Genomic DNA, 12953 nt, shown 5'->3' with positions numbered 1-12953 from the left:
AAATCCTTGGGAAAATGGGAAAATTCAGGTGCCAGCGTGGGAGTGAAGAGGCCTGGAAGCCAGCTCAGGGTGAAGCTAACTTGAAAAACCTTTAATTATGAGAGTAGGAGATTTTTATGGTGCAAAACATTAAAAAAAAACATCTTTGATATGAAGACTTTCCTGTCTGAAAGCTTTCTAGTAAACAAAAAGGGATGAACTGCCTGAGTGAGTCATTGCAGGGAAAATCGGGATTTTTTTTCTTTTCCCCCATCCTTGTTTTAATTGGAGTTTTAATTATCCCTGCTGAATAACAGAGCTTGATAACAGCCCGGGGAAGGGAGGAGGGAAGGTCATCAAGATAACTGTCCTGTTTTAATATTCCAGCATTCCTGCACAGAGCTTCCTCAGTGTGTCCTGGCCCTGCCAGGGCTGGAGCTGCAGCACATCCTGGGAGATGCTATCAGAGCCGGATCCTGTAATTTCAGAAAAGCTTGGAGAGCAGGACAGGGGAGGATGGAGTGGCTGATGACAGTGAGGGTGTCTCGTCCCTGCTCCAGAGGGATGGAGGGGAGAGAGCTGGGATGTGCTGAGTAAATCCCTGGAGATAAAACTGCTTTGCCATCCCAGGAATCCTGGGTGAGATCACGTTGCATCCCTTTTTCTGCCAGGCAGGAGTTCATAAACTCGGCTCTGCCCTGTGCTGGCAGCTGTCAGACAGACAGACAGATACACAGCCCTGGGAGCTGGATATTACTGGATATTGCCGAGGTCTGGACAGTTTTGGAGGGCCTTTAATTGGAATTTTTAATTTCTTTTGAGCTCCAAACGTGTTAAACTTTACTTAATGCTGCGAGTGAAGATTTGTTTTAGTGTGAGTGGGGAGGTTGGAGCAGAGGAGCTGGTGTGGTCCCTTCCAACCTGTTCCAGTTCTGGGAATTTACATGGAATTCATAAATGCTGGAATCTCCTCTCTGAGCTCAGATTTTAGCCCTGGAAGGTCGCTGGTCTTTTCCCTGCTGCAGATGTCAGGAAACCTCAGGATGCTCCCGCTGGACCTTCCTGAAACTCCCAGAAACTCGCAGGGATTTTTCTCCTGGGGAAGGCAGGACCGTGACAATCAGGGCAATGTCAGAGGCAGGCAAATACCCCCTAATAGTATGCAGATGACAGAACTGCTTCAACCTTTTGACTAGCGAAGCTTTCCTCAATTTGGGATATTGTGATCCTAATCAGGGACCTCTCCCGGACATCAAAGCCGGCCTTGATTGCTCGGCTTCCTGCTCCAGCCCATCCCTGCCCAGGTGTCTTTCCTGCTCTGGCCGACTGATTCCTTTCTGCTCTTCATCTTTGAGGCAAAGAAATTCAATCCCAGCATCGCTGCCAGCCCTGGAATGGACGCGGTGATTTGGAAACGTCACCTCTTGTTGTTGTGAAATCTCTCAGGGCAGGGGATGCCTGCTGAACCTGAGCTGGGGCAGAGCTGTCAGCAGTGCAGCCAGCTGTGTTTGGGGCTGGCAGCTTCCTTCCCCTGCCCCTCTTTTGTCTCTCTAATTATTTTAATTGCAGCTCCGTGTCCCCATGCCCAGCTCTGTGTCCCCATCCCTGCTCCGTGTCCCCATCCCTGCTCCATGTCCCCATCCCAGCTCCGTGACCCCATCCCAGCTCAGTGTCCCCATCCCTCCTCTGTGTCCCCATCCCTGCTCCGTGTCCCCATCCCAGCTCCATGGCACTGCTCCCTTTTCCACAGGCAGCAGAGAGAACCAGTTGGGTTTGGATGTTAAAATCGTGAATCTTGCTGGGTTTTCTCTGTTATCCTGGGGCAGAGCCTGTTTTTTTCCTCTTTCTTTTTCCCCAGGGATGCTGGAAGTGATGCCAGGAGCCCTGGGCTGCTCAGATCTGAGCAAAGGCTCAGGTGTGGCTGAGGCTTCTTCCTGGAAGGAGAATTTGGCAGATTCCACAAGGATTTCTGTCAAATTTTCGGTAACCAGGCAATGGAATGAATCAGATCCATTATGTTCCCTTGGGAACAGCAACTGGACCCGGGCTGTGGATGTGCCGTGGGGCTCATTCAGCCTCTGCAATTTAACCACAGAATTTGGCACCTTGAGAATCAAAACAAAGTAAAATTAAACATCTGTGACCGTATTTTTGCTCTTTTCCCCCTCCAGGGGCTGATTAAAATCCGAGGAGATCGCTGCTGGAGAGAGTTAACCTGCATGGATTATCACTATGAGGTGAGGGACGTGCACACAAAACCTCATTTCTCTCGTCTGCTTTTCTTCTGTAAAACAATTTCCCCCAACCTTTCCTCTCCTGCCAGGCAGCTCTCCATGTTTTCCCTCTTTATCCCAGCCTCTGGCAGCCAGGCCATGTCCATGTGCCAGCTGGGTGATGCTGTTTTTCCCAACCGCAGTCCTAAAAGACCAATTTCTCTGCTTCCCTCCTCTCCCCACAATGGATCCAGGAGCAAACCTGAGCCTCACTGAGAACTTCCACTGTAAATCTGCTGCAGGGCAGGGGCAGGAAGGAGTTTTTCGTGGTGTTGTTCCTTCTTACACTCCCAAAAAGTGGTTATTAGACAGGAACAGAGCATCCCTTTGCTCTCCAGCACACAGAGCAGATCCTTGGCAGGGCAGAGTTCCGTGGGTTTATCTTTTTGACATCTGTTGCAGTGATTATGTTACATTCTGATTATAAATTGGGGCTAGTTTGCTGGCTCTGGGTTTGTCTCCTCTCTGGTGTCCTGGGTTGCAGTGTAGGATGTACACAAAGTATTTATTCTATCACCATCTTCTTGAAATGTTGAAACCAGGTGGGCTAGTGTTTTCCCAAGCCCCCTGCCTCTTCTGCTAATGGCCTTTGGGGTGTCTTCTGCTAATGGCCCATGAGTCACAGGTAACACCCCCCAGGGTTTATCTCTGTTAATGGGCCATCAAGGACCCATTTCACACTTCTCATGCTATTGTGAGATGCTCTGCCCAGGGGGAGGAGCCAAGCATTCTCACCTGGATATAAGCTGGGATTTGGGACGGTGCAAGTAGCACTTACCCACTGGATTCCCAGAGGACCAGAGTTCCCAGACCTTTCTACAGGATCACTGCTTCAGGAAGAGCACTTCACCTGGACTGCTTCCACCATCCTGCTCAGGTTGTATTCTGACCCTGTCAGTGATTCTTTGTGTTATTGCATTTATTTTATTTTATTTTTACCTTTTTACCTTTCTTCTTATTAAATTATATCTCTGACTTGGAGCCTCTCACTCGTTTTGCTTTCAAACCACAACATCTGGTTACAGAGGCAGACTCAGCTCCCCTCCTCTCCTCACCTCTAGTTTTGCACTTGAGTTTTATAGGAATGGTGGGAAAAAAAGGAAAATGCTGCATCCAGTGATGTTCCCAGGATGAGGAGCTCTGGGCTGTTGAAGGGAATGGTCCTGAAGGAATATTCCTTTCCCTGGACTGACCTCACAGCCACCATAAGTGGCCCAGGGTGTTGTGATGTCTCTGCTCTGGAATCCATGGCCATCAAATATTTGGGAACACAAATCTGATGAGGAGGAGCTGGAGGAGGGGCTCAGCCTGGAGAAAATGGGGATCAGGAGGAATTTCTGGCTCTGCACAACTCCAACAGGGAAAGCTTTGCAGCAGAGCCCTCCCCAAACTTCCCTCTTTTTTCCCATCACATTTTCTCCCACTTTTTGATTTTCCTCTCGTGACAAGAGGGACATGGAGGGACTGGAGCATGTCCAGGGAAGGGAACAGAGCTGGGAAAGAGCTGGAGAATTCCTGAGGGAACTGGGAAAGGGGCTCAGCCTGGAGAAAATGGGGATCAGGAGGAATTTCTGGCTCTGCACAAGTCCCTGACAGGAGGGGACAGCCGGAGGGGTCGGGCTCTGCTCCCCGGGAACAGGGACAGGAGGAGAGGGAACAGCCTCAGGATGGACCGGGGGAGCTTTAGATTAGAAATTTGGGAAAATCTCTTCCCTAAAGGGTTGTTCAGGCATTGGAAGGGGCTGCCCAGTGGTGGAATCCCCATCCTTGTGGGTGACCAAAAACCACATGGATGAACATGAACATGTTCAACATCCCGTTGCTGTTGTTGATGATCTTAAAGGTCTCTCCCAACTTGAACAATTTCGTGGCTTTATGAAATAAGATTTTGCAGGTCCAAAAAGTTCTGTTTGCCTTGTCAGCTTTAAATCTCCTTTCCTGTGTCACTCTCAGTTACTTTCACTGGGCTTTCCCCACTCAGTGTGAGGCTGGGCCTGTCCAGAAGCAGCTCCCTTTGCTCTCCAAAACCCCAAGGATCCAACTTCATCCCAAGCAAAACTTGGGGTGAAAAAACCCTTCAGTGCTGTCCTTCCTAATCCTGAACATGAGGGTGGCTGCAGTAAATTATCCACTTTCCCAGGCACCTGGCAGCACTGGGGAAAAATCCAGCTCTGAGGCAGCCCCTGGCTGGCTCCAGCACTGACCCCAGCCCACAACAATCAGCTCCAATAATCCCAGAATCAATCCCAGAATCAATCCTGGAGCCCAGAGGGATAATTGAGACCATTCTTGTCCCATCCATAAGGCAGGATCCCCAGCCTGTGCAAGTAATTGGGACCAGGGGCAGGGGACAGATCTCGTTATCGATATCAATTATTTTAATCCCCACCAAAGAGGCTGCAAGAAAAAGGAAAATGAGAGCGGCCAAGCTTTGTCCATCAGCAATAATGGAAGAAAAATACCTAAAGGCTGGCATTCACCTGCTGGTTTCAGCCAGAGGGAGGGAGAAAAGGGGGCAGTTGAAGGACCTCTGGGAAAGGAGGGAGGGAGCTGGGAATCTGCTTGTAATTAGGATGATAAAAGTGCGGATAGGAGCAGGTCAGGGATGGATTTGGGCCAGATGGGTTGTGCTGGGATGTATGTTGGCCACTCCAGCTCTCCTGCTCCAGCACGAGCTGCATCCAAGATCTACATGGGCTCCAGTGCCAAGAGAATGAATGGAAACACATGGCCTCCATCCCTGCCTGGACTATTTATTTGGAGTAGGACCTGCAGCTCTGCCCGTGGAAAAGAACATTTCCACTTTTGTCAGGAGTTGTGGATGGAATAGTCCAGTGGTGTTATGGTTAAATGGGACATTTTCCCTCCCACTTTCCTTTCAGGGCCTTCCTCCCAGCCTTGCTGGGGCTCTGCTCCTCACTTGAGGGCTCTCTGTGTGATTTGGAGAGGGGAATGGAGTGGTTGGCATAGGAGAGGGATTTTCCTAACAGCCTGACCCTCCTGGAGACCTCAGGAGGAGATGGGCTCCAGGAAATGTGGGAGAGAATTCAGGCTCTGCTGGAGGTGGAGAAGCCTTTGCTGCAGCACCAGGCACAGCTTTGGCACATGGGATTGGTGGATTAATGGTGCCTGTGGATGCCAGGAGCCCCAAACTCTAATCCCAGCTTGGCAAGACACCACAAAGAGGGAATTTCAGCTCCTTCTCCATGGATTTCTGTGCTCTCCAGGCCAGGGGCCCCAAGGTGAGCTCGGGGTTTGCACCTGGAGAGTGTGTAGGTTGGGATCCCAATCCCTGTGGTGTCCTGGAGCTCCATGTGCCCACTCCACCAGACCCAGATGGACACACCTGGCAGGAGAAGTCCTGGAATCTGCCACCATGGGTTTATTTTAACCCCATTTTTGGGCTTGCTGTTGTTTCACTGTGGTTAGAGGGCTCTTTGCCCTGCAGGAAATCCCAGGAAAAGGGAGTTTTCCCTCCATGGAACCTGTTCCTGGTGTAGCTGCTGCAGAGAGAAGCTGCTCTGGCTCTCAGGTCTGTTTGGCATCAGGATTATTCAGATTTATCTGCTCTGGACACAAAGCTTGACAAATCCATGAGCAAGGATTGCAGGCTGGAGCTGGAATTCTTTTTCCACCAGAGCCTCTGGCATGGATCCCACAGTGCCTGGGACATCCCAGCTGCCAGGGCAGGCACAGGCAGCCTCAGAGGCCTGCCTGTGCCAGGGAGGACGTGGCTGAGCGTGTCCCCCTGTCCCTGCCTGCTCCAGAGGGATCATTCCCAGAGCCCAACAGCTTTAAATCATATCGTAACTTTCTGTATCGTATTGGCTTAAATGTGTAATTGCTTATATGGACAAAAATCAGTGACTTCCTGCAGTGGGTAGACCTAACACATCAAGACTGTTTCTGTAGTTCTGTGCTCACAGTTTTTCAGCTTATTTAACCTCACCAGCTCTAGAGCTGAAATTCCTGAGCCAGAGATACAAGATTCTCAAGAAAGCTCACAGCCTGCTTTGAGAAATCTTTTCTTTGCTATTTGAGACACTGAACTTGAATGAAGGATCATTCCCAGAGCCCAACAGCCCTAAATCATGTAATAATTTTCTAATTCATGTTGGCTTAAATGTGTAACTGCTTATATGGACAAAAATCAATGACTTCCTGCAGTGGGTAGACCTGACACATCAAGACTGTTCCTGCAGTTGTGTGCTCACACAGAACTTATTTAACTTATTTAAACTTATTTAACCTCACCATCTCTAGAGCTGAACTTCCTGAGAGATGCAAGATTCCCAAGAAAGCTCCCACTTTTCTTTGAGAAATCTCATCTTTGCTGTTTGAGACCCTGAACCCTGATCATTCCCAGAGCCCAACAGCTCCATCCCACAGCTTTGGAAGGTTGTGAGCCACTCCAAGCCGTTTGTGGAGCTCACAGGACATCACCCAGCTGGGCTGGAGCAGCTTCCCAGCCCCTCTTAGGAGGCACCAGGGCTGAGCCAGGGTTGGGATGGGGATGGGAGAGCACCTCCTGCTCCCCAGGGCCTCACCATTCCCTTGTTCCAGCCTGTATCTGGGAGTGCAGCTTGGCTGGCACAGGGACAACATCCCAACGTGCTCCAAACAGAACAAATCCCCTCAGGCAAGAGCCAGGCTGGAAAATCCCAGCAGCTCCCACCCTGCAGAGCTCCCTCTGCCCAGATCTCCTGGCACAGGCAGGATTTGAACATTTCAGACCCCGATCACTTTGGATGCTGGTGGAGGTTTCAGTTCAGATCATCAGAGGGGTTTTGGAATGGGAAAATCCTCCATGGTCCCACCTTTCCCTTGTCCCACCAGGGAGGTGCTCAGGGTGGGATCCAATCCAGTGATGCATTTTTCCTGATGGCTGCCAAAGAGCTGCTGCTGCTGCTGCTGCTGCTTTTTAATTCCAGACAGATATCTTGGAAAATACAGTCACCAACTGGTGGGAACAGCTGTGGGAGCAGCTGCTGGGGCAGGAGCCCTGCTGGGCACTGAATCCATGCTGGAGCTGCTGGACACAGCCATGGGTCACTCCTGTGGGACCTCAGTGACCTGTCCCAGGAAAGGAGGGACATGGAGGGGCTGGAGAGTGTCCAGGGAAGAGAGTGGAGCACCAGGAGAGGCTGAGGGAGCTGGGGAAGGGGCTCAGCCTGGAGAAAAGGAGGATCCAGAAAGGAAAAAGCTTTACAGAGCCCTCCCCAAACTTCCCTCTTTTTTCCCCTCACATTTTCTCCCACTTTTGTCTCACTCTTGTCTTTTGTGACAAGAGGGACATGGAGGGACTGGAGCATGTCCAGGGAAGGGAATGGAGCTGGGAAGGAGCTGGAGAATTCCTGAGGGAGCTGGGAAAGGGGCTCAGCCTGGAGAAGAGGAGGCTCAGAGGGGACCTTGTGGCTCTGCACAAGTCCCTGACAGGAGGGGACAGCCGGGGTGGGGCGAGGGGGGTCAGGCTCTGATCCCAGGGAACAGGGACAGGAGAAGAGGGAGAATGGCCTCAAACTGCTCCAGGGGAGCTTTAGGTTGGATATTTGGGAAAATTCCTTCCCTAAAGGGTTGTTCAGGCATTGGAAGGGCTGCCCAGTGGTGGAATCCCCATGCCTGGAAGTGTTAAAAAAAAAAAAAAAAAGTGTGGAAATTGCACTTTTGGGCATGGTTTAGTGGTGACCATGGTGCTGGTGCTGGGAATGGTGGGACTTGATGCCCTTAAAGGTCTCTCCCAACTTGAACAATTCTGTGAGGCAAAAGGATAAAGGGAAAGCCAAACCAGACCCCACTCGTGGAGCAGCAGATCTTGGTCACCGTTGGAAGTGAGATCCAGGATTTGCTTCCCTGCCCCGGCGTTCCCTGGAGGAGCTCAGGGTGGGATGGGCACCACAAAGCACCAAAGTTTGGAGGATTTCACTGAGCCAACCTCTGAGCCCCATTTTATCTAAAAAAAAATATAAAAATCTAAAAAAAAGCTTTATTATTTAAAGTGTCGCTGCTGCTGAGAAAAGCTTCGCCCTGTCCCTGAGACCCTGCACAGCCACTCCTGAGGGGGACAAATTGTCCCTAATTACCGAGGAGCTGCTTTTTCCCAAGCCAGAGCTCTCAGTGCTCCAGCAGCAGCTCCCCCGTTCCTGGAGAACCTCTGGAAAAGGAGCATAATGGCTTTTGTGCCTAATTAGGTCTTGCTGACTGATAGCTGCGCTGATAAGGGCGATAAGGAAGCTCAAACTGCTCCTTAACTGCCTCTTCATTCCTTTTCTCCCTCCTCTCCCCTGGATTAGAGCTCGTTAAGCTTTTCATCCAGCTTTTTTTCCAAGCCATTATGAAACAAATAGTAAATAATATTTAGCAATCTGTTGGGATGAATCAGAAAATGAGCTGCTTTTATGAGCCCGGATGGCTCAGGGTGGGCTTTGTTCCAACACTTTGTATGGCTGGAAGGGAAAATGTTCCTTGCAGGGAAGCAGGTGCTCGGATTTCGTGCTGAAAATGCTAAAGTTGCAAATTCAGACGAGGGAAGTAGTGCTGAATTAAACAGAAAACAGTAATTATTCAAGGAAGTCACCGTGCAAATAATTTTGGGGGGGATCTTTTTTCGGTGACATCAACAATTATATTATAAAAATGTTTATGGAGCGTCCGAAGCTCACAGGCCTTGGACCTGGGCCAGGCCTCTCACCATCCTCACAGGGGGAGGATTCATCCTTTCTAAATTTAATGAAATGCAGGAGAATTTGTGTCTCTGCTCCTTCCTTGGTGCAGGCTGTGAGCTCGGAGGGGTTTGCTGGTGGATTTTGCTGGTTCCAGCTCGAGGCTGGTGGGAGCTGCAGCCCTGACATGGGGAGATGTTCCAGATTTCCCCAGAAGTCCTTTGGAAGGTTTGTGGGAGTCCAGCAGGGGTGAGCTGGACTGTGAGCTCAGGGTCACTTCTGAGAACTGCATTTGGAGCTTTAAACAGGAGAATTCACCCCCTGGAAGTTGTGTTCCCATGAAAACAGGGAGGAGAGGAGCTGTGCTCCATCCCTGCCCTCCTGGCACAGCTCTGTGTAGGAACCAAAGCTGCTGCTGCTGACTCCTGGGTAAGGAGAGCAGTAAAATTCTGCCCGTGGAGGGCTGTAAGTGCAGTTTATTTTCATCTCCTGGTGTAAAATCAAGCTGCTCTTTGAGTCAAGGTGACTGATAATGAAAGGAAGAAAATGCTGGTGCTCAGCTGCTTTATTTTTTTGCCTTCCCATTTGATCAGAAGTTTGGAGAACTGACCCTTTCAGAGGCAGAATTGCAGGACCACTTGTCTTTATTCCCATGTCTCGAAGGGAGGGATTGGAAGCTGAGGATTTGAGGCTCTCTGCTGGGTTTTGGGGAGTTCCATGAGACTGGAGGAAAGGCCAAGGGTGGAGCTTGGCCTGGGATCAAGGAAATAATGAGATCCATCATAGGGCAAGTGCTTGGACCTAAAATATTGGCAGATAAATGTCAGCAGGACATCAAAAGCTGCTTAGGCTGGATCTGCACTTCGTATGGGGCTCTGCAAGGAGAGCTCCATCTCAGGCACCTTTTCAGATCAATCCCAGGTCTCTGCCAGGGAGTCAAGGGATCTTTGGGTGCAGTTTTCTGCCAAGGTTTGTCATTCCCAAGGCTCTGTTGGCCTGAAGGTGTGTTGCCCTGGTTCTATGCTTAAAATGTTTTAATTTTCTGAAATTCTTTTCCCAAAGAGTTTTCTGTGAACAGGAGAGATGTTTTTGTAACTGTACTTATATTATTCATTCCTTTTCCTAGCAGAGACTTCTTCTTGTTGTCCCTCTGGTCTGACCAATGTGAGTGAAGGGGTTTTGCCTTTGTTTCACCAGTGAAATTGGTCTGTGTAAAATAGTATAAAAGGGAGACACATCCCAAAAATAAAGGAGTCATTTTCAGCCTTCTGAATCTCAGAGTCTGTGTCGTTGTGGTGTAAATCAGTGTCAAAGGTGCCCATTGCTTCCAACAAAAAAAACAAAAAACAAAAACAAAAACAAAACAAAACAAAACAAAACAAAACAAAAAAAAAAAAAAAAAAAAAAAAAACCTAAAAAGAGAGAGCAAATGCTCTAGAAGTGGGATCTGGGCTTGGCTTGCTGTGTGTGCACAGGTCAGGTTTGCTGGCAGGGATTCAGGGATATCACTTCCAGCTGAGCACTGCTGGGAAGGAGTCCTGGTTGCCCAGGGTTTGGAAGCTCTGCAGATGAAAATGAGGGAAGTGAGACAAAATAAGGGGAAACTGGGAGCAGCAAACTGCCAGGAGTGTCACTGTCCTGCTGGAACTGCAGTTTCAGGAGACAGAATGATAAATACTGACAAGTGATGCCCAGTTAGGCTGGGTTTAAAACGTGGAAAGAAATTCCCAGGGTTTGTGCCCTCAAAGGATGTGCTGGGAGAAGGAGGGTAATGAATAACGCCGGGCCTGAGGCAGGACAAAACCAGATTTCGGCAGGGACCTGGTGGGGGATATTTTATTCCAAGCAGAGCAGGCAGGGAAGCAGCTTTCCCGAGGCAGGGCACTGGTGGGAGCAGGGCTGTGCTGTCACTCAGGGCTGGAGCAGGAGTCTGCCTTGTGTTCCCGGAGTGCCAGGGTGGGAATTGGAGTCCCAACACTGCAAAATCAGCTTCACTTTTGTGTCCAGAGGGACCAGGATCCTGGCAGGGAGTTCAGGAGAAGAGGAGAGGAGTGTCTGGTCAGAGAACGATCAGAACAAAAGGCGGAGCTGCAAGCCCCTGGTGGTTTGGGTTCAGGAGACCACGGCCTGCTGGAGAGAATTGGATGGAGGCAGGTGCTGGGGGAGAAAATCCCCAAAGGAGAATCATGCAGGAACTTTTACCAGCGTCTGGAGTGCCAGGACTCAGGGAATGTGTCACTTCCAGAGGGATGGATGGGATATTGGGAAGGAATTCCTGGTGGTGAGTGGCTGGGATGGAATTCTCAGAGAAGCTGTGGCTGCTCCTGGATCCCTGGAAGTGTCCAAGGCCAGGCTGGAGCAGCCTGGGACAGTGGAAGGTGTCTCTGCCATGGCAGAGGTGGCACTGGATGAGCTTTAAGATCCCTTGCAATCCAAACCATTCCAGAATTCCATGTAAATTCTAACAGTGGTAACCCCTCCCAGACACAGCTTCCACAGGCAGTGCAACACCAGGATCAGGGCAGGATTTCATTTCTCTCTTTGCTGCAGTTCAGATCTGCTTTTCTCTCTGTGATTCTTCACCCAAAGCATCTGAATTTACTCCAAAAACACCTTCTGGGCTTTCCCCCTTTGCCACCCCAGCAGGTGGGTGGCACCTGTCACTGGTGTCCCCTCTGGTTCCCTCAGCATTCCGTGATTCCCAGCAACACCAAACCCAAGCAGGATAAACCAGGGAAGGTTTCCTGGATATTTCCACTCCAGGGGAACTTCTGTGTGGGGAAGGTTTGGGGTGTGGGATCAGCAGCAGAGCTGTCAGTCACTCCCTGCATTGGGAATATGCCAATGCCCTTTCCAGCAGTAACACAATTCCTCTTCCTGGAGCCTTTGCTGTTTTTCTTACGGATTTGTTTTAAGCCTGGTGAAGGCTTCCTGTGCACCTATTGGATTTCATCTCTTCCTCATGCTCTCCCACTGTTCCCAACTCCTTTGCAGACCACCCAGGACCCTCCTCACTCCTCTGAAAGATTCTCTTTTCCTCCCCCACTCCACGCATTTGGTCTTTTTCAATTGTCATCAAATGAATCCTCACAAGAGCCACTCCAGCAGCTCTCCCTGGGCTCCTCCAGAGGCAGGAATGTTGGATCCCATCACATCCCTGTGCCTCCCAGGGCTCTGGGGAACAGTGCTCTGCTCCTGGAATGTGCAGGGCCCAGGAGGTTTGGCAGCTTGGAAGATAACACAGGCAAGGCTCTGGTAATTATTGAAATTATGGATTTATGAGCCTGTTAATGGGGTGTTTTAAGAAATGTACAAAGAGAAGGAAGGTGACAAATTTTGATGCTTTCTGGAAGACAGAGATGAGAGGGGGAAGTGGCATGAGAGCATTTTCCAGGCTCTAGAAAAGTAACATGGGATGGGTTGGGTTGGAAGGGACCGTAAAGCTCATCCAGTTCCAAACTCCTTCCACTGTCCCAGGGTGCTCCAAGCTGGCCTTGGACACTCCCAGGGATCCAGGGGCAGCCACAGCTTCTCTGGGAATCTGGGATCTCCCCACTCCCTCAGGGAAGAGGAGATTTTTACCAGGTCTGGCTTCCCTCTTGCTTTAGGGAGGAGAAAGGCCCAGGGCCCTCCTGGGATGTTGTTGGCAGCTCCTGGATTTCTACAAAGGTGTCTCAGTCCTCATCCTCCAGTCTGGGGCTTGCCCAGAGCCCTTATCCTGTTGTATCCACCTCTGGATTCTCCCAATGGTCAGGACTAATCCTGGCCATGGGTAGAGTAATTTCCTCTCCGCCTTCCTGGCACTTAGGGACATTAAATAATCTCTTTCCTGGTCTCCTCCTTAGCAGGTGCAGGGTAAGGAGAGTCATTTTTCTCCTCCATTTCCACCTTTCTCAGTGTTTGTAGGGAATTTTCCCTCATTCCAGGTCTCTTGCCTCAGGTCTGCTGGAGGAGCTGCATTCCCAGTGGTGGACAGGGGTGCACATCCCTCCTCCTCCTCATCCTCCTCCTCATCATCATCCTCCTCCTCTTCCTGCTGCTG

At 50.2% G+C, this 12953-nt stretch overlaps 1 protein-coding gene across 1 annotated transcript in view; it reads left to right on the top strand.

Annotated features, from left to right (window-relative positions):
* LMF1 (lipase maturation factor 1) overlaps positions 1-12953 on the top strand; it is a gene marked incomplete at its 5' end in the record, with an annotated part of 151253 nt that overhangs the window by 56499 nt on the left and 81801 nt on the right. The window contains one exon of the mRNA XM_083872138.1: positions 2151-2216. Within this exon, the coding sequence (XP_083728264.1) occupies positions 2151-2216 (66 nt within the window). The remainder of the gene's footprint in view (positions 1-2150; positions 2217-12953) is intronic.

Source organism: Zosterops lateralis, assembly GCF_965231275.1.
Source record: "Zosterops lateralis genome assembly, chromosome: 15".
NCBI lineage: Eukaryota > Metazoa > Chordata > Aves > Passeriformes > Zosteropidae > Zosterops > Zosterops lateralis.
This window is presented reverse-complemented; position numbering and strand designations above follow the sequence as displayed.